The sequence below is a fragment of the Dysidea avara genome, chromosome 7 (genome assembly GCF_963678975.1).
Source record: "Dysidea avara chromosome 7, odDysAvar1.4, whole genome shotgun sequence".
In the NCBI taxonomy this organism is placed as follows: Eukaryota; Metazoa; Porifera; class Demospongiae; order Dictyoceratida; family Dysideidae; genus Dysidea; species Dysidea avara.
In genome coordinates this window covers 1,263,109-1,285,416 of record NC_089278.1, presented here as the reverse complement: position 1 = coordinate 1,285,416, position 22,308 = coordinate 1,263,109, and the positions used below count along the sequence as shown (strand labels likewise).

The window sequence follows — 22,308 nt, the reverse complement described above, 5'->3', positions numbered from 1 at the left end:
CTAAGCGATTTAGTAACCCCTCTGGCCCTTAGTAGCGCTCTCGCTGTGCTCGGGACGCTACAGCCTCGGACCATTGGGGTTACTAAATCACTTAGTTCCCTTGGTCTTGGTGTCTAACTATTATATAGTAACTAGTTACAATAGTTACATTGTAACTATAAATAATTATGCTTTAAAAGCAAGAGCACTTCAATTTTTGTGCCATATACACTACAGCTACATTAAATAGACAGATTCTGTGTACTGTTCTCTATGATTCAGCTTGAGTAACAGACGTAGCATTAATTAAAACTGACCAGAAAGAGCAACGGAACTGTTAAAGTGCACATATGTATTGCATCCCTTAATGATACATTTCTGAGCAAAATTCATGTTACAAAAGCTAAAAAACAAGTCATAATTTATACTACGAAAGTAACTAGTAACTAGAGTACTTAGTTACCTTTTGAAAAGTAACTGTAACTGTAACTAAGTTACATGGGATAAAAGTAACATGTAACTAGTTACTTTTCTAAAGTAACTACCCCAACTCTGCTAGTACATTTGTGAAGTTCATTGATGGCATCCCCAAGATGTTGTCCCTTGTGGTTGTTCTATTAGAGAAATTCAATCGACTATATAGATATTTGTTACTTCTGTTGTTTACCATGATGATGATGTTACTAGTTTAGAAATCTGTTACTACACTATTGTGTGGAATTACCCTAATGAACATTAGGACTTCTTTAATGTAAAACTTATGAAGAGCAGCAGTTGAAGGATTTCAACAGAACAATATCCTCCTATAATTGTCATTGTACTGTCTGGATGGATAAGGATTCACCATAAAATTTGATATTCGTTGGGAATAAGTCAGGATGCACTTTAAGTAGGTGTTTAGCAAAGTGTATCCTGTTATTTGATTACAGTAAGGTAATGTGTTCTACTGAATAAAGTAAGTATAAGTACCACATGATTGTATTATGTGATCACAAGTGTTAAACTGTCCCCTCAAAAACGGCATCACTGTAATCTCCCTCGCTTGGTGCCCTAATCAGGTAGCTGTTCAACTGATCTTGGGGGAGGCATTCATTCCACTACATTGCCTGGGGTCCATGATACGCTGATATCTACACGGAGTGGTGTTACCAGACCGTCCTGTCATTAACAACTCGTAAATTAAGGTTGGGCACATGGACTGAAGATGTGAATGTGTCACTTTCATCCACATGGTCACAGTTTAGTGTACTTACTGTAAACAAATTAATGGGACAGCTGATGTGGTGGTTAGCGTTGTTTGCATGAATGAATCTAACTAAACAAAATAATGAGATATACAACATCAGTAATTTATTTAGTTAGGGTAACAAGATGTTAGCAGACCAACTAACAATATTAGTAATTTGTGGTCCACTAACTCACTGAGCACTAACAGGACGTTACATATGGATAATGTGTTAGTGATAGTTTCCTTATGGGCACTATGTGTACAGTAAACAGTGACAGTTAAGTGCACTGAGGAACACATTTTATGGGGGTCCTTCCTTCCAAGTGTTGGCAAACATATATCATCTTATTCCTGGCAACAGAGTGAGAATACACTAGAGGAACTTGTAAGAGTGGATCCAAGCAATCATATTATCCATTAAACAGAGATGAGGTTATTGTTAGGAAGTGTTAGACCACAGATCATAAATCCTTAGTTGTGTTATGTCATTATGTGTGGTTGATTGTCACTACCATAGGAACAGCTTGTCATTGGTCCATAATTAGGACAACACAACTTCAGTGAACAGCAACTGAAGGTCTAATGTGGGGTAGGTGGCTGTACATTATTATATACCACTGTCAGTTTAATAGCTAATGACAATGTCGTTGCTCTGAATGTTTACCACATTACGGTACATGCATAGTTGTATTGTAATATTGTCTAGTAGGGGTGCACTTTCTGCCAAAAATAAACCAGCCTCACTTTTCATTCACAACAGCTGGCACTATTGGTTAGGCATCACTAACTGACTACTACCTGATGTTTTCAGCCAAGTGCAACTCAACTATGGTTAAGGCTATAGACTTGATTTCTTCACTGTCTGACACTGCTTAAATGCCTTTTTGTCAACTGCAGCAGCTATAATGTACGTAACGTGGACTTACCTTTGTCCTCCATTTCTTTCTCCACTACCACATCACGTGGGTGTTGATTTGTGAATAACGTGTCTCTGATTATTGTCCAAAATTCTGGAATGATTGCAGAGGTGCTTCTTGTACTGCTGTTAGTTCATAACACTGTGTACTTTGCTATTCAGTAATAGATAGTTGGGACATAAAGTTCTGACATGAAATTAGTTATATAAATTATCCAACATCATTTTCCCTTTTGAACAAACGAGCACAAGGAAATATTAATTCAGGATAGCAAGTGAAAGTAAGAAACAAGGGAGGTCACCTACACCTAATGATATACTAGTGGACATTTTAATCCCTACTTCAGTCATGACTATATATGGAATTAAACATTCACTAGTATAGCTGCTGATATCCCTTGTTTCATTACTTTTTATTGATATGATCCCTAACTGAAATTTAAACTAATTTTCTTGTACTTGTACCATAAAAGCATACATACTGATAGGATGTATTGTAGCTGTCAACAAGACAAACAAGGCAAGTTTTATACTTTAGCAGTTAGTGCTTGTGGTATTGATGTGTATTTACTCTGAAATGACTTCTGTACCTGGATGAAGATGTGTTTGTAGATGATGGCTTTGAGGGTCCAAAGTTGGTGTGGCATTTCAATTACAAACCTTCAACAAGTCACTCTATCAGTCTGTATGTCATGACCAACTGATGTAACTAATGGTTCACTCTACCAAGGGGTAATAATTAATCATTTATTCAATGTAAATTAACTTGTGGCATACTGGATCATTACATTTTGTTCAGTAGCCATTTAAGAAGTGGAACATTCATCCATTCATGCATCATCAAACATCTCAGTCTACTCACTAGGCCTAGTTCTTAGCTAATTTCACTATCTAACAAACAAGTGCTACATTTAATAATTCTTGTGGATGTGACACAACGTCAAAATAACAGGTACCAATTTCAAGTGTCATGTTTGGCTGTATGATCACACGTCGCAATATCTCGTAGGATTACAAGTAGAAGGAAAAATTGGGAATTTTAAGTTCAATTTCCCTTGTTTCATTACTTTCTGTAGCTATGATTCTTAAAATTTCCATTTTTTTTTCTTTTACTTGCTTGTTTACTTCACATAATTATGACTGGTGAACCAGAGCATGCATACTACATTAAAAGAACAATGGCGTCACACTTGATGTTTTCATCTGAACGTGTACCCCAACTATCAATTACTGAAAAAGTGAAGTGGTTCATTTTCAGCTATGTTCAGCTTGTTACACAGCGTTACAAACAAAGAACATTACAAGAAGCACCTCTGCAATCAATCCAGTCACTATTATGGAAAATACAGGAGATTTCCGTTACAAACGTAGGAAGCCATTACGCACTAGCTAGTACCAAGAACCAACACCTTGTGATGGCAGCAAGAAGGAATGGTATACTAAGGAGGACAAAGGTAAGTCAATGATGTGTACATTGTGTGTACTGCGGTATGCCAAAAGGCACCTATCAAGCTGAAGCAACATACAGCAGTGCAAAAAAATCTTAGCCGTTGTTGAGTTACACTTGTCTGAAGGCATCAGGCAGAACAGAAGAAATTTCTGTAGCAACTTATTGGAAGCATTTTGGCCACTATGAAGACTGGCCACTATGAAGACACTCTTGGGCTTGATTCTACCTAACCAATACTACCAGAAGGTATAGTAAGGCTGGTTTCTGGTCAACAATGTTTTTGTGAGAAAGTGTGAACCTCCATTATCCCTAATGTACAGTAGTGTTATTTGAATTATTTCAACTCTAACAGAGCAGTCACAGTTTACTGAATCATGACAATAACCCTCCAACCAAACACAATGCACAAGCAATTACCAATATACTTCACATGCTAATAAAAGTGAGTCCTCTGTCTACAAAATCAATCAAACGGTACAGTAGTACCACTTAAGTAGGAAATGCACCAAAAATTTTGTGCACAGCCCAAAATTCCACCTTTGAAAATCATCCTAGAGACATCTTACATGACAAAAATCACCTTTATGGAATAGTACTAGTCCATATAATATATATAATACAGCATTAAATATAACAAAACGGCTGAAGTTTTAAAAATTACCAAAACTCGTATTTTAGTCTTAACTGACCACAGTTGCAAGGCTAGAGGCCAAACGAAGCAGTGCATGGCCACTATTTTACACCACAATAACAGATTCTATTTTGTGTGACTTGAATTTGTAAAAGATCAAGATACTCTAATAGAGTAGTCATCTTAATATACTCTGATAGAGCATTCAATACAGATTATAGCCACAGTTCTCATCGCACTGCTTGATCATTTACATTTATGTTAATTGTTTTATATTACTTTTCAAAAGTTCCAATGAGTCAACTACATGGCATTGCATTGAGCTAATTGATAATGCATATAATGGATTAGCAGTTACAATCAAAAAATAGCCTCCACATGCCATTTCAAAGTATATTATTTTCAAACTTTTCCTTGAGGGAGACTCCCTAGATTTACAAACATAGCACGTGCAGTTGAGCATCACATGAAAGAGATAATTATCTCTGACTTAAACATCACATCAGATCAATAAAAAGTAGTGTGCATGACTATGACCTCCATTACAGTCCATGGATGGCCTGACCGCTTAAATATCTCTGGAGTAAGTTGTGTTGCATACAATTAAACTAGTCTAATAATTGAAGCATGGTATACTGTAGCATTAACTAAGCTGGAGCATTACTTGTGACATGTAGAAAAAAGCTCAGAGTCTTCTGAAACAGTTTCCTCCATCCAACCAGATAGTCAACCTGCGAATGCTGTACCACCCATACTTGAAAGTATTTGTGAATCAGTTGAGTCAGAAGCAGACCCTCTCAATTTGGTTGACAATGTATAAACTTTGCTTTGGTAAAAATTTTTTCCTAGCTATCCAACTGTTAGCTGTTGTAGTACAATGAATATTTTAAAACTTGATTGAACTGAGATCAATCAAATACTGTGATATTTTAATAGCTAGCTATGCATCAAAGCAGTGAAATTTCTATAATAAACTTGCATAAGGTTTCAATGCTTAGTATCAGTATCGGAATCGGTATTGGCAGATAATTTCAGTACAAATAATCGTATCAGAAGTATTGGTAAAAAGTGGTATCGGTCCATCTCTAATTAAAAGTGTGTTATTAGTTTGACTGCCAGGATGCCGTCAAATACTGGATACCGGGGTATTTTCTCAATACTGAATACCGGGATCAAAAATGCCATACCGCCTAACACTAGGCAGTATTGAAAAATAGCAAACAGTATGCCTTCCATAAAAAGTATTAATGTAAAAGCCATTGGCATTAAAGTAACTGTCATTTACCTCAACAAAAGCACCAAATACCCATGGTAGCTCAGCAAACCTCAGGTACAAATTACCACAAACAAACTTGTTTACATAATTTGGTCAGCTGACTACATCAGCACCTGCCTACATCAGCACCTGCCTACATTGTCACATGTCTGGTTACCTTCTAAATATGGGATGAACAAGCCCACAGTGTCCAGACAGTATGGTAATATTAAAAAAAACAGGCGGTATAAAAACTGGTATGACTTATATATCACAGATTACTAACAATACCAGTATATCGCCCAGCTCTAGTGTGGTTGCGAACCTATCATGAACAGGATCCCAATCATGAAGTTGCAGATGTATCTCTTATAGTAGCACCAGCTCTGAAATAATTCTGTGGCATCTAAATATGCTGCTGAAAGAAAGTGTTGGTGCAGCAAATTAATGCCTTGATATGGTTTTGTTGGAAGTCAGCCAACCTGATTGAAGATAAAAGGCGCAGAGGACCTACACTCATTGGAACCCCAAAAGGCACACCCCACTGGTGAGTCTGTAGAATTTTCTGACATTTCTGAGTTGCCGTAGATCAATGTAAATTTCAATTTGATTGTGCCTTGAACTTTTAAGTAGTGTTGCACCGATTTGAGATTTAGACGATAACCGATATTGAATAATGTTTTCAAGCCGATAAATGTAGCCGATCCGATATAGCAGAACATATCTATTTTGTACTAGAAATTTGATTGTGAAGAACCAATTTAGCTTGTTTATAGCAGCAGTATTGCTACAACAGCTGACAGTACACTGAAGCAGTAATAACAACATTTGTGATGCAAGATGTGCAACTCAATGCATTTGTAAACATCATTTGGTGTACATGATCATGTATTTTTAAATACATACACATATCTGTATCTGCTACTTTTTTCATTGTAGTGCCGATCCGATACCGGTATACAAAAAACAAGCCGATATATGGTTTTTCCGATAACCGATCCGATTATTGGTGCAACACTACTTTTAAGTCCTGTCGTTAAACTTTGTTGAAACAGTATTTACATGCCTAACCAAGCAATTTTGTTTTTACAAAATGGTAAATCTCAAAATGTGGGCTACCCCCTTTTCCCACTGACCCCTTCAATTGTACAATGTTACAGCTTCACAACCAAACCTTTTCATGAAAAGCAAGCCAAGTAGTCATAAACTTATTTCACTGCACTGCCATTTAATTACAAAGGATTCACGCATATCAGAATACACACGGAGTAATAGCAGCAATACTTTGAAAAGAGTAACAAAGGTTTTGTTTCGCTACTTTGTAAGTTACTGATTAGCTAAACTAAGTTATTAGCTACTGGAAACTTAGCTAGAGATGGTTTAATAAAAGTGGTGAGTGTCTACTGGTGGTATCTGTACCTTGTATTACTGATACCGATCCAATACCGATACCACTGGTATCGGTATCAGTCCACCTTTACTTTTAATCAACATGGTATTGCTCTATTTGTGTTGGATATATACCACAAGTAAAAGTTACTCATCCAAACCATTAACAAGTTAAGGTGGCGGTCAAGCGGCTAAAGTGCCTAAGGTAACAAAGGCTAAGTGCACACACCCACCTTAATAATGAATGGCAACGGTTCTTTTGCATGTAGCTCAGTCTTTTTAGAAGGTAAGTGAACAACAAAAGCAGCTGTCTTGTGCACTAAGGAACAGTTTGTTATGGTGGCTTATTTGAATAATAGTTGTATAAAAGGTAGTGCGTCTCGAAGGAAAAGCAAACAAAACGACGAGCTATGACAACTAGCAAGAGCACTATTAATGCAAGGTGGAACAAAACCAACTGCTGCACAAGTGAAGCTTCAGGTAAGAACTCTTTTGACAGGTTCATGGTTCATCACGTACTACACTAGAATTTTAAAAATTATATTTAATGAAATAATTGAATGTATTTTACAACATTTCAAATTATAATTCTTGTAGTAACAAGTACCACTCTCACTGAAGACCACAGCCAGAGTCACCTGTTCTCACCAGTTAGTGCTGAAGTTGATAATGCCACCAGTACAGTTTCAGTAACTCAACCATCAGTGCCTACTTCAAGTACTTCACACCTTGCTAGTAGTCGAATTATCAGTTACACGATGCCATTCAGACTAACACACAACACACCCTCTCCTGTCAATCTCCAGTTGAACTCAATGGAGAAGTATAGGAGAGGGCTTGGTAGTACATTGCTTGCCAGGTGCAACAAACGTAACAAGGAAATCGTGTTCAAGACCTGCAACAAAGTAGAGTTAAAAACACCAGAAGGGACTATCAGATCAACTTACGAAGCTAATGCAGCTGCTGTGATGGGACAGATGTCAGTAGGTGGTGGTCATAGAAACCTAGAGGAGGTTATGTGTACAACTGGTGTTCCTTCAATATTCAAGCCAACATTTATAGACATTAGAATCAGCTTTTGAAGGTTACTTGAATGAAGTCATGTTGCAAGCTGGAAGAGAGGAGAGAGAGTTAGCAATACCAAACAATCAAAAGGTCCCATGGACATTCTTATAATGCAAATTCTGGAGTAAGAGTCATATTTGGTGCTGCTACAAAAGAGCTTTTGTACATAGGTGTATAGGTGTTAAAAACAAGTATTGTGCAGTATGCTCTATAACGAAAAAGAAACATACCAAGCCACCTGACCAAAAATGCTTCAAAAACTGGTCAGGATCTTCTACATCTACGGAAGCAGACATCATTGCCACAAGATTTAGACTATCTCAGAGTATGCATGGTGTTCGATACACTGAAGTAATTGGAGACAGAGACAGCCCTGTCCTTTATACCATACAAATGACAGTTCGGTCGTATGGCAGAGATGTAGAGAAGTTAGAATGTGCAAACCATGCCATCAAGCGTTTTTGTGGTTGATTGGAAAAGCTACTAAACGGCTTCCCATCTTTCTGTGGACGAGGTCATCTAACCAAATCTGTAATCATGAAAATCACACAAGGTGCACAATGTGCTATCCAGAACCACTCTAAAACCAACAACATCACAAAGCTATGGAATGATCTTTGAGCAGGTCCAATACACTACTTAGGGTACCACAAAGATTATGATCCATCAGAATCTGCAAAGGAAACACCAGTCAGTGTTAATCTGCATGACTTGCCACATAACCTTCTCTTTGAGATAGATAGAGCTGGTGACCGTCTCAAAAAAAAGCAGCACAGCTCATAAGCAACAGCACAACCAACTTGAGTGAATGCTACATGTCAAAATGGATGGAGGTAAGCAGGTTAACAGGATTCAGTCAGGGTCATTCCAGCATCACTGCATGACAGCAGGACTATCCATGACTTTAGGCCCTGAGACCACTTGGAAGTGCCTGTTTGGATACTGCTCAACGATCACTGAGACATTTACAAATCGTCGTAAACAAAAACATGAACGTGACACTCAGAGAAAATCATCAGATTCATGCAAGAAAGCCAGAATAGAAAGAAGATGCCATCTTACACCAGCTACTACTAAGATTATGTTCCAGAAGCAATCACTCCAACCAACTCCAGTCAAGAAGAATTGCAGCACATCTGTAATGATTACCTAAAATCTCTACAAGTCACAGTAGAACAGGCTACTGAACTCACCAGAGCAACTGTAGATCAAGACCCATCTGTCAGTAGTCTATGGCAGTAACTCAGAAGACCACGCCTGACAGCATCTACATTTGGAAATGTCATAAAACATTGAAAAAACTTAAATTTGTAGAAACCATCTTGTACAAGCCACCACTAGGTACAATTCCAGCACTAGAATGGGGATGATCACATGAGGACACTGTACATAACTCACATGACCAAGCAGTTCGGACCATCATACAAAGTCAGCAGAACTGGCATCCACATAAGTACCACAGATCCATGGTTGGCTGCTTCTCCAGATGGTGTGGTTGAAGGCTGAATTTGGTTTGCTAGAAATAAAATGTCCATATTCTGGAAGAACAATGACTCCAGAAGTTGCATGCCAGGAGGTTAACCAGTTTTGTATATTGTAGCTCTTTGACTGATGGAAAAAAAACACACAATTACTATTATCAAATGCAAGGTCAATTACAAATTACACAGTCAACTTGGTGTGACTTTTTTATCTGGACATCACATGGTACATCTTTGCAGTGAATTGAATGTGATGAACATCTTTGGACCACGGTGTATCCCAAACTTCAATCCTTATACAGGGAATATCTGCTTCCAGAGTTAGCCAAGCCAGTATTTTGTACTTGCCAGCCAATTCAACAACTTCAGTTATCTTGAACAATAGTAATCATGCTTACTTTTTGTACCGTGTTGCACCATATTGTAAATATCCTGAATGTTTGTACCACAAATGTAGCATACTTATACCGGAAATCATACCTGATTTATCACATAAAGGTCGACATGTAATATCATCACCAACTGAGACACACAACTTCTTATTGATGCTCACTACAGACCTAGAGATTACAACTCCACAGTGAGACACAGCTGAAATGTTTCGGTGGAGTACTGTCCATCATTGTCATGGACTCCACAACTCGCTCCACAAGAGATACAACAGATGTTAAATTGAGGGACCGGCATCTATTTCACATTAATATCTTGTTTCTACTCAAAAGGTTTGTCGAATAAACCAGGCCCTGGAATGGTCCAATTCTCTCCATTCTTTCACAAACCATTGTCAGACATGATTTTCCAATCGGCTTTATCACCAAAGTAAGTATCAGAATCACTTGTAAAGTCTCACAGTAGAAGATTGAAGGTATGTGAATGTGCATACGTATGATCATAGTAACTCAAACTTGGAGGTGCAACATGTATAGGTATCTGAGGTCTCCTATCGCTTCCACCCTTACCTTACTCATTATCAAGATATAAATACATAGAAACACACACACCATGAAAAGAAAGGGAATACTAGGATAATGGACAATGACATAGTCCACATTATAGAATAAAGCTGCACAAATCATGCTGCCAGAAAACCTGTCTAAATCTTCGCCATTAATGATACACTGTAACCATTTTCTTTGTACTTCTTACATTAGCGAGGTCTAAATTCAGCAACTTGCAGATCACGAGTTTAAAAAAAATCATTAATTGATTGGGCGGGAACTTAACTGCCACCTTAATAACATGAATTTCAATAGTTCAAAGTGTCTAAAATGCAAGAATAAAGTTATCACAAGAAAATTTATTATAAGGTAGTTTATCATACAGAGTGATGCAGGCAAACAATTCTAATAGCAACTGGTCAGTTCAAAATATCATAACAGTTGTAGTGTACCTTAATCATGCCATGTAAAAAGAAGCATTACAAAAGTGCCATTGATGGATCCACCCACAACACATCATGTGCTGATTTTGAGATTGTAAAATACTCTAACAGAACAATCACACTCAATTACTCGAGACAAGCATTACCCTTTTGCAATCCACAAGGGCCAATAACACATGCTCCTGTATGAACTCCAACTACTAGCAAGGTTACACTACCACCATGTAACTCATCACGTAACTCATCACGTAACTCATCATGTAACTCATCATGTAACTCATCAATTCCCTAGTGCAAACAATACTGATGTGTCCTCCATCAAGCTGCTTAGTTTTAGTGATGCACCAATTAATCGGTAAATAATTGGAAATTGGTTTATCGGCCAATTTTCAGCAATATTATTATTAGCAGACTATTTAGCCGGTTATTTTTACTGACCATGATGCTATTGTTTCCATAAAGATAAGACAAAAATAAAGTTTTAAAATGGCAATTTTAAAAAATATGTGTGAAAAAACATCAAATCGGTTATCAGTATCGGCCATTATATATCAGCTAATCGGCAAAATCTCTTATTGGTACATCACTAGAAAGTTTTGACACAACAACCACCCTGGTTCATTACTGTACAGTATCTTCTTTCAAATAGATGCCATTATTACTCATGTGCTGCCGGTTGTATACATAAAGACCGCATTACAACAAAAATGATAGCTGCTGCATCAAAACATCTGCTGTTTATCGATTAATTACAAGGGTATTTACTCATCAGTGGTAAATTATTGCAGTGTATCATCTCATTTCATAGAGACATCTATACCATTACTTGTACTATTCAACACTATACATTACTGTACATTACATGTCCCTAATGAAGTGTGTACCATGGTCTGACAGTATACAGTGTGTAATGTGTGTGTATGTTAGTTCATGGAGGGACATTACAAACATGAAATAACATACTATCAATCTGTACTTCTCTCTTGTTTCCATTGATGGTGTGTACATGTATTACAACCTGATTATTATAGATCTAGTGAGAAAATGTACAAAATAACAGTAACTAGCACAACACACACACACACACACACACACACACACACACACACACACAACTATTCACTTTATCTTGTAGGGTACTGGGTAAAGGTGCCAGTGATAGTTCTGGCTCCATAGAATACAGGATGGGATTACGATATCTGATCGCTTGCTGACGTGTCCTAACATGTTAAATGATGTACACACACCACTTGTAAAAGCATCACATCAACTTACGACACAAGTTTCCTCCTTGTAGTGTCCAGTTCACTGTTGTTAGAGAAGTCCAGCTGGTATAGGCCCATATCCAGGATGCCTCCAATCTCCAAGTTGAACTTTTTCTCCTGAGTAGGAATCAAAAGATGGCTAACATTAAACACAAGTTACACAATTACAGATCATTACTTCACTAGATGGCTGTTCTCGTAGCTGTACGACTACTTGATGAGCTAGGCTTGGACTGTACTGCCACAAGTGAGCTAACTCTGATGTTTGTCTGTTATTATGTTAAGGAATTGCCAGGTCATGCCTAGCAGAACCTGTGTAACATGGACACTGGGAGTTGTTAAGAGTTCTTTGTACATAAAATGGCCATTCACAACACCATTCTTGTACCACAGAATGTCTTGGCGGAAAGTTTGGCAGCAGAAAAATCTACCTCCTTTTGTACTCGCTTGATTTTCAATTAATGCAATGTTTATGTTAGCCTTTTCATTGTTATCAGTTCAAGCAAATACTAGGACTAGTGGTATATATCAATAACCTGGAGTGTCCACATTAACAGGTTCCAGCTGACGTTACAGCAAAAGTGATGCACAAGACAGGCACACTAATGGTCTGATGTTCCCTCAGTTCAGAACTTGATCTCCCACACATCCACAAGGAGACAAGGGGAGTTAGAGGGGTTACTGTAGCAAGGGGGACTAGAGTAAAGGAGCACTACACAGCTCCTATACTGGGTTTATTCCTTGCTTCTGTGTCCACAAACAACACAACATGACCACAAACATGCACAGTAAAACTAACAAATATTAATACACAAGTCACAACAGGATACAGTATTTGCTGCTCATCATAAAGCTCATATGTGTTGCCATCCTTATCATATGTGAGGCAATACTTCTCAGGGTCCCACTGTGACTCTGTCAGTGGTTGTATCACCTCAACCTCCCTGTGTAGAATACAATTTTGTAAGTAAGCAAATTCCAAAGAGTCATTAGTATGAAGAGGTCATAAACATCTGCTGTACTGTTCTCTAACACAATTCATACACTTGCATTAATTACATGGCCAACGTAAATTAAAATGGTTAAAAACAGTCAAGGAATGCCTTTCATACTTACTGGCTTGTACTAATTGGATCCTTACTCCTCATACATATATGGGTAATTAATAATCAATTTACCGGACCACAATAATAATACAGTGGAACCTCTCTTAACAAACTCCCCGAATTAAGGACACAATAGAAAAAACCTCCATAATAAGGACAAAAATTTTGGTCCCAACAGGTATGGTTAGTACATTTTTTACCTCTGAAAGAGGAAAACCTCTATATTACAGCAAAAATTGACCAAAAATTCTGGGTCCCAAAATGTCTGTAATAGAGAGGTTCCACTGTACCCCTCATTATTGGTCTAGCTGCTAACACAATGAAAATATATAAAATAGTGACACGCCATGAAGGCTGACTCAAGATACACTAATACAGCAGTCACCCTAACAGAACAGTCACACTTGCATAGCTATAGTGTTTCCTGACCCCCTTGGGACCAAGATGCATTCAGATAATCAAAAAGTTTGGAAAATCAAAGCCCATTCATATATATACAGAGCCTGGTCAAATACTCTAGTAGAACATACACCGGAGACAAAATACTCTAATAGAGCAGTCATTTCTAATGTTCATTTGGATAATCAAGGTAGTACTGCCTTGTTTCACTACTTAGACCCCTACTTCATTTTTAATTTAAAATACTAGTTTTTTTGTTGTTGTGTGAATGATGATGATACAGCATAACTCGGTGGGAAAATCCCTACATTGCAATCAATGTAGGGATTTCTTACAGAGTTATGCTGTAATACTATAATTCATCACTTCATCCTACTTTTTATCACTTATTCCTACTTCATTTTTTGTACTAGTTGCAAGTAAGGCATAATTATTGTACTGTTTGATATTTTTTGCAGATTAATCCTATTTAATGCTCATCGTCCTGTCAATTCAGCACTCCCCATGTTCAATCTCTTTCTTGATGCTGTGCTACTTCTAAAATCCAGGCACTAGCTATATAGTTGGAAATATATTTTAACTAAGGCTTCTGTTTGTAATTATGCATACAGTTATTTTAATTTTGGATTTCATAAATTATTATTTTTTGTAATTCTTTAATTATGTTGTTATGCATTGCTGAGGAAGTGCATACTGAACAAACCGCTTTCAACAACTTATTACACAATTATCTTCTCAACTGTTTTATAGTTTGTCTATAGTAGTTTTTTCTGCAAATTCTCTCTACAAAACCTCAAGGCTACCCTTCCTTTTCATTTACATATGTAGGGATGCGCCCCTTTTGAGTCGAAAAGATATGCATTTCCTAGTGGCCTAAGATGCCTGCTACAGTGTTTTTCAGTAGTTAAATACATGAAGAGCCAAATGGGAAGGTAGTTAACAAAGTTTGTAGAGAGTATTCAAACTGGCAAAAAGAAACCATCTCAGTTCAAACCATATCTATGTTCAAGTTTAATACAGGCTTCATTTAGTGTTTTGATGATCCCTAATTGAACTTAATTTTTCCTTATACTTGTTTACTTTTTTGTAACAATATTATGACTGGTGAACCCACACATACTGCACCAAAACAAATTAGAGCACCAGAGTTAATATTTTTGTCTGAACGCGTGCCCAGATCAATTACTGACTCAAAAAGTGAATGGCCATTATGCTTCGCTTTCAGCTGTCACACAGTGCTACGAATGAAGAACAATAGAAGCACCTCTGAAAACAATCCAGTCACCACAAAAAATACGGACAATTTGTGTGTCCCAATTATCAACTACTGACACATAAGTGGCCATCATGTTTCGCTTTCGGCTATGTTCAGCCCGTTTCAGTGTTACAAACAAAGAAAAGTAGGGGAAGTGCCTCTGCAGTCATCATGGAAAATACAGACGATTCTCATAGGGAAGCTAGCTATTGCCGGGACACAAGGAGGACAAAGGTAACTTGGGTAAGTCCACAATACGTGCATTGTGTGTACTGCGGTATGCCAAAAGGCACTTCTCTGGATGAAGCGACATTGAACAGTGAAAGAATCAAGCCTGTAGCCTTAGCCGTTATCAAGTTACGCTGAAGGCATTAGTCAGTTAGCAGAATATTCCCCTAAATAATTTTTATTAAATTTCATAGCAACTTTTTGGAAGCGTTTCAGGTTATACTGAAGGCACTTTTGAGCTTGGTTATACCTAACCAACACTGCCAAGGTGCCATGAAGGTATTGTGAGGTAGCTGGTTTAGGGTGATATTTTTGGCCAGAAAAGCCCAAACCTTCATGATCCCTAATATACATTATAGAACTTTGCGTGGGAGAGATCAAAGGAAAAAGTGTACTTTAAATTTCATAAAGTACACTCTCAGCCGGCCAACTGCTTCATCGACCACAAAGAGTGCTTTATTGCACCGCAAAGAGTGCTTTATTCGTTCAATAAAGCACTCTTTGTGGGCAATAAAGCACAGTTGCCCACGTGCCTTAGTGTAGGCTAATAGCCTATGGGGCTCACGCCAGTACGGCTAATCACCCAAGCCGGTGAAGGCTGATAGCCTCGCCGCGCTGAGTGATCAATCACCCCAGCCAATACGAGTTCCACAACTGGATTGCTTTTATAGACATACCTAAATGCTTCGATGATGGGTGGGAGAAGATAACGTTGCTGTTACGTTTGTTAATGTAAACGGACAAGTCCTGGAGATATCACGGAAATACTTCACCATGTGACTCGCAATAGAATCGATTGTGAGTTGCGAGCAAAACCTGCCAAAAGACGCAATGAACGTCTACCATGCCAAACTATGGTGAAATACACGTGAGTTACTTTGTTAAACTAGTTTGTGTGCATTCAGGCTGCTAATAGTTCGTGCAACGCTTGTTAATTACGAGTCCTAGTGTATGGTGAAGCTACACGACTAGAAAGTTCCATAAATCATTTAAAGCATAGCCTTGCTCGTGCTATATGAAAAATAAAGTACGAGGCGCGCGGCCGAGATGCTCGTACTTTATTTTTCATATAGCACTCGCGGCTATGCTTTAACATATACGTACAGTACTGTACTGTATATGATAGGATAAATTTGCTCACATGGGAATGTATGGACAAACATAGGTAGATAAGATCGGTGGATAGATAGATAGGTACACACACATTTTTACGAAAAACAATTTCAGTAAACCAGGTGTGTGCCTGATTTAAAAAGTGGCTGTACACAAAATTATTCCAATACATAATTGTGGGAAAAACTTTGCATACCCCATACAACTTATTGTGTACCCTGTGCAAAATTCTTCCAGTATATGTAAATATAGGACACTAGGGGGACACTAGGGGTGCGCTATTCTTGCATGTCCCTACCTGTTATATATAGGAGATGTTGTGTAGGGGTATGCTCATATGTAAGGATCCAATTAGTGTAATTTTATCCTAACCTGAATAGATGAGAGCAGTGGATGGGAAACAGACCCATCAACCAGAGTGACCTCATAACAGGTTTCACTGTGATATGCATTTTGACCAATACATTGACTTCAGTTATAACTTGTGAACCAACAACACAAAAACAACTGTCTAATCATTTAACAAATAGTCACAAACTCACACTACTACACTTTATACCCTGAAGTAAGATGCAATAAACTCATCTAGAATGTATTTATGGGAGGGGAGTACTTAGCAAACCACAAACCTCATTAATAATGTTCCCCAAATAATAGGTACACATTTCCCAATGTGTAGGGCAACACACAGTTAGTGATTGTGTGTTGCCCTAAATGTGTACCTATTATTGGGGAACATTATTAATGAATACAGGGTGAAGTGTTATTCAGAACACAACTACACTACTGGAGCTTCACTTCACTGTGAAGTTCATTGATGACACCTTATACAATCAGGATCCCCAACATTTCTCCATCACTGTTTGGTTACGTAGTACAATGGCCACATTACACATGTGGAGTGCCCTGATCAATGTGTCAACATTTATGGTGTCCTCTTTGAGGCTTGAGCTTGTCTAATGTAAGCACTTTCTGTTTTGTCTAGAAATTGTGTTTGTGTACAAGCCAAATATGGTGAATGTGTCTAACCATGAGATTGTGTGTCTGTACACACACCCACATAAAGCATAAACAAAGCTGGTGTGAAACAAGTCAATAATTTATATTATAGGAATTACACATAACTTACTACTTTACCAAGTTGATATTTTTCCAACAACCAAGACCCAACCGTCCTCTACACATGCACATCACATGGTGTCCATGAGAAATGAAACAGCACATTACCAGCTTGTGGTTACAAACCAATCAAAGAAATATGCTTAATGATTACACATAACACAACACATTTCCATTTTAGTGTGTAGACTTTACAGGAAGGACCACTACTGTTATGAAGAGGCCACACAATTATACAACTAAACCTTATTCCATATATGGCATACGATCATGGCTAGAGGATATTGGCTAGCCAGGAAGAATATCAAAATGGTGTCTATTATCTGACCTCAAGTAGATTAGTTGACATTCCTTACCTCATGAAGCCCCACAAGTCTTGTTTAATCTGTTCTATCGTGTGACTACCTGTAATGGTGATGACATGAAAAGTGACACACAAGAACACTATGTACCACACTTCACCACATCCATATTATACATGGATGCATGTGCACACACACTACACACACACACACACACACACACACACACACACACACACACACACACACACACACACACACACACTACACACTGACGTACACTCACCTAAACACTGTATCTCCACTATTACTTCTCCACTGGGTACTACAAACTCCACATCAAATGACTACACAACAACATAATAATCATGATACTATCAACACTACATACATTAGAGTAGGAATAACAACTACACAGAACTTTTCAACACTGTTTGTAGCAGTAACATTTGTATTAATGTCAGTGCAACACAATGTGGCAAGATTTTAGACCATTTCCCACTTATGGTAGTTAGCATGAGGAAGCCAATCATAATCCAGTTACTTGTGGGAAAACATTAAACACTTATTAAGGGAGACAGCTGGCACAGTGAATATCTTTCTGCAATATAATAGGACTGTAAACTTGAGTTAGAACTGTTAGACTGGCAGACTAAAGTAACTGAAAAACAATTGCATGATACTATCTGTATGAACACGGACTTGCTCGTACCACCATCATCCCTCAGAAAGAATGTTAATAAGTTTTAAAGAAACAGCAGCAGCAAGGAAAAGAATTAAAGCTAAATAGCCCGGGGACTATATTTGAGACCAGGCATTTACTTGGGAACCCCCGGCTTATAATCAAGACAGGCATTTTTTATATGAGGAAATACGGTATACAGCTAAACACTTATCATAGCTTGCAGCTACTCTGCTGCAAAATTGCTACAACCATACAAGAAAACTGAACGTGCAAACTCCGTTTATTAACACATTGTCTGTATTGTTATGCCAAGTCATTAAAATCACTGGAAAAGCAACTCAGACTGTGGAACTTCACCTGTAAACAATCACTACACAGGGACAGACTTGTTGGGATTAGTGTCACATTACAACAACCATTAGTACATGACTGTATGAAAACATAGTTAGGTATGAAATCTTAAAATCCCACAACTTTGTACCACAACCATCTGTTAGTGATGTGCAAGCCAACAAAGGATCAAGTTACTGAGGTTTCTTTGTAGTTTACCCTTCAACATCATACATGTACCAGCAGAAACGAGATTCATTAGCACACACAAGCCACAGATATCTACTAGAATGCTTTCAAGGTCTTTCATATATCCTCACATAAGATGGTTACTCACATAAGATGGTATACCTTATATGGCTTGGCTAGGAGTCTCTCCTGCACCAACTGTTACATTATTTCCATTACAGGTTGTAATCATAAGAATTAGGATCACAAATTTAAACGAAAACTACTAAAGGGAAGGCCTCAAACTACAGCAGAATACAAACAGCATTTTAACCAGAACTTGTCTGTCCACTGTCCACCGAACACCCAGTGGACAGGTTGTTAGTTACACAAGTTGTAGCCACACCACACCAAACCACAATTATCACAATCAACTGATAGAGATGTGTTACATTGGGCACAGTAACAAAATGTGTAGCTACTTTTTGTGTACACTAACAAAAACATGACAGCTACAGGTAGTACAGCAGATACACTAACTGCACACATGTACGAATGCACACACAACATACTATATACACTACCTGCACAGCCTCATACATCCTCGAAGAAGATACTGTTGACTTCTTAAATCTCGGTACTGTCTCCATGTTAACATGACCACCACGCTGCTGCTATAACATACACGATATAATAACAGCCACCATACACTACCAGTGGTTAACTAACAGGAGATAGGACTTCATGAATGGTCTCATTGGTAGGACTGACATTTAATATTTCTCCTTCCTTGATCACATCTTGAGGAGACAACGAACGTCTTAAAGGAAGGACATTGTTGGCTGATGGCCTGCGATGTGACTTCTTCACATTCGGTTTCCGACGTATGCTTTCTAGTTTGCCTCCAATAGTCTGACTGTTGTGACTTGTTTCACTACTGTTTTGAGTTGTTCCACAGTTACCAGCTGCAGCCACATGTGAAGTTCTTTCTAAAGAGTCACTACTTATTTGAGACTGTGTCTCTGAAGATCCGGAATTGATACTCTGGTTATCACTAGTGCTTCTGTTAGGTACTGGCGGTGGTGCCCTTTGAGCTGCACGATGAGAAACATTGTCTAGTTCTGTAGGAGTGGTTGAGGGTGCAAATGATGACATGGAATACACATCATCATCTTGCATGAATAGTCTATCAATGTAATCATCTGGTAGAGAAGTGTTCATTTGTGCAGCATTTATCCTGCTGCATACTGGACCATCATACATTGCTCTACCTACTAGAGACTTCATAACATCACCACTAACACTACCAGTGCCCATGGACACATTGCGACTGGGAACTGATGGACGATTGAGCCTACAGCAACAATACAGCTTAATAAACCATCACCTGAAACTACACATACAGCACACTACTGATCTCTATTGCCTTCTACCACACACAACTACGTCTTGTTTATGCATCAACTAGCATACACGTAGTAACCCATACAAGTAAGTATACATGCAGGATAATTGCCTCCCATTATTATTTTTTTTGTTATACTGCTACTTGGCTTACAATAACATTCACTTACGTGTCTTCAAAGATGGACGAATTCAACATCAAAGTCGGATTATATCTTTCTCTCCAACAGCTCAGCATATAAGCATTACTGGACATGGGCATGTTGATATCCATCAGCTGATCCTGTAAAACAAAACTAACTTGATCAAATGTCATGAGTCGGGGCTTTACCAGGCAAACCATACAGTGTGACAACAATAGGAAAAGTATTTAACTGTTAGACTTCAATAGCTAACACAATATCAACACAAGACTACACTGTAATTGTAGACAGTACAACACCATGTCAGTAAAGTGCAACTATCTAAAGCATGTTGAGTGTTAGTATGGAGGATGATGCTACCTGAAATATCATAGTTGGAAAAAGGCTGCTTTAGGGTGGGGACTTCTCTTATAGTTTGTTGAGAGAAACTAATCGAGCATATTTTATTAAGATCACAAAATATGAACAAAGTGATAAGAGTGTCCATTTGATGATGTCACACTAATTATAAACATGTTTTTTTGTTGTTTTTTTGTGGACCTGTGAAGCAAAAAGAACTAAGAGAATGTCAGCAACAAGATGTGACACCTTATTTCATATGTGACATACTGGGTCATTATAGTCCACTTGCTCATTAGTTAACATCATGAAACTAATCCAGTGTCTTTTATTTGTGTATTCTTTTACTAGAATTGGGACACACGCACACACTGCATATACACATACGTTCGCCCATGATGATGTGCACGTGCACACCACCAAACACACACACACACACTACACACATATAAACTTCAAGACACACAGATGCCATATAAACCAAACACACTAATAATAAAGTATATACAACACCCAAAAGTACAGACACAACACTCCATAGTTAAGTACAGTAATAATAACACAACTTTGTAAACATAATGTTATTAAACTACACTGTACAGGTTTGGCTGAAGACCAAATGGCTAGCACACATGGCAACAAGAAATGGTCAGTCTACACACTATGTACTGCAGAATTCATAGGAGCAGAAATACAGGCATACACACACATACATCAACTTTGGCTGCTGTATACACAGTCATGCTAAAGCCTACCCAGAAAAACTTTGGGGATACCTGTGCACTACCCAGGTGGTGTTAGTATTGTTGGAGGCACAGGTATCACCATGTACCTCAGTCCCACCTGAACTACACCTGTTATGTAAGACATGGACAGTTGGCATTAGCTTTCTCCAACCAAGTGCATATTAAGACATTTTCCCATTAAAACACCTCCGTATATAAACAAGTCAAGTGTCTTAGAAACCAGAGAGTACTGAGTATCATACAAGGCCAGTACTCTGATCACTTGGCTAGGCCACCTCACCACACAGACAGACAGACACATACACACACCATGCCACAATATAATAGAATAGATATGTTAACATTCTCCTTCACTTTAACGATGCATGTTTATGATTTTAAAGACAAAGGCTGGACACAATATTTTAGTTTATAATTAATAAATCAATAAACAAGGAACTCGAGTTTAGTATAAACAACATTTTAGTGCAGATTTGAATGTGTGCAGATTATAATCCTTAATTAAATTCCATAGTTATATCATGTGTGGCTGGGTCTGGGAAAGCCCAGATTAATACATTATATATTGTTTTTCACAAAGAACACAAAGCTATATGAATGAATTATCAAATTTCACAATCAAGACTTGAGTAGTCTGCTTCTACTAGCTGCTTTTCCCAAGCACAGTGGCAACCCATACGAGCACACCGGGGCCCTAATAGAACTCTAGCCAGCCTAGGGATGGCTGTATCTGGCCATAAAGCTCCGTGGTGTTGAACAAAGACCTGTGCTGTAAATCTACTTTCACTTTTAGACAGTTTTGAGACCTGAATTCCCACAACTTGGCCTAATTCATCCTTACGCTTTCCTCCTTAATGTTTTAAACAACTTCTTGTCCTCCTTCTGGCCCTTGCCACCCACCCCTCTTGGAGTTTGAATGATACAGTCAACA

At 38.1% G+C, this 22,308-nt stretch overlaps 1 protein-coding gene across 2 annotated transcripts in view; it reads right to left on the bottom strand.

Moving 5' to 3' along the window:
- LOC136261596 (phosphatidylinositol 4,5-bisphosphate 3-kinase catalytic subunit gamma isoform-like) overlaps nucleotides 1-22,308 on the bottom strand; it is a 39,547-nt gene that overhangs the window by 12,438 nt on the left and 4,801 nt on the right. The window contains exons 3-12 of one of the 2 annotated variants that reach the window (XM_066055624.1): nucleotides 20,320-20,432; nucleotides 19,475-20,099; nucleotides 19,330-19,419; nucleotides 17,849-17,909; nucleotides 17,617-17,665; nucleotides 12,871-12,984; nucleotides 12,219-12,309; nucleotides 12,051-12,157; nucleotides 11,899-11,995; nucleotides 11,739-11,808 (exon numbers count right to left, since the gene is read on the bottom strand). In XM_066055624.1, the coding sequence (XP_065911696.1) occupies nucleotides 11,739-11,808; nucleotides 11,899-11,995; nucleotides 12,051-12,157; nucleotides 12,219-12,309; nucleotides 12,871-12,984; nucleotides 17,617-17,665; nucleotides 17,849-17,909; nucleotides 19,330-19,419; nucleotides 19,475-20,099; nucleotides 20,320-20,432 (1,417 nt within the window). The remainder of the gene's footprint in view (nucleotides 1-11,738; nucleotides 11,809-11,898; nucleotides 11,996-12,050; nucleotides 12,158-12,218; nucleotides 12,310-12,870; nucleotides 12,985-17,616; nucleotides 17,666-17,848; nucleotides 17,910-19,329; nucleotides 19,420-19,474; nucleotides 20,100-20,319; nucleotides 20,433-22,308) is intronic. The other variant, XM_066055625.1, reaches the window with a different exon arrangement.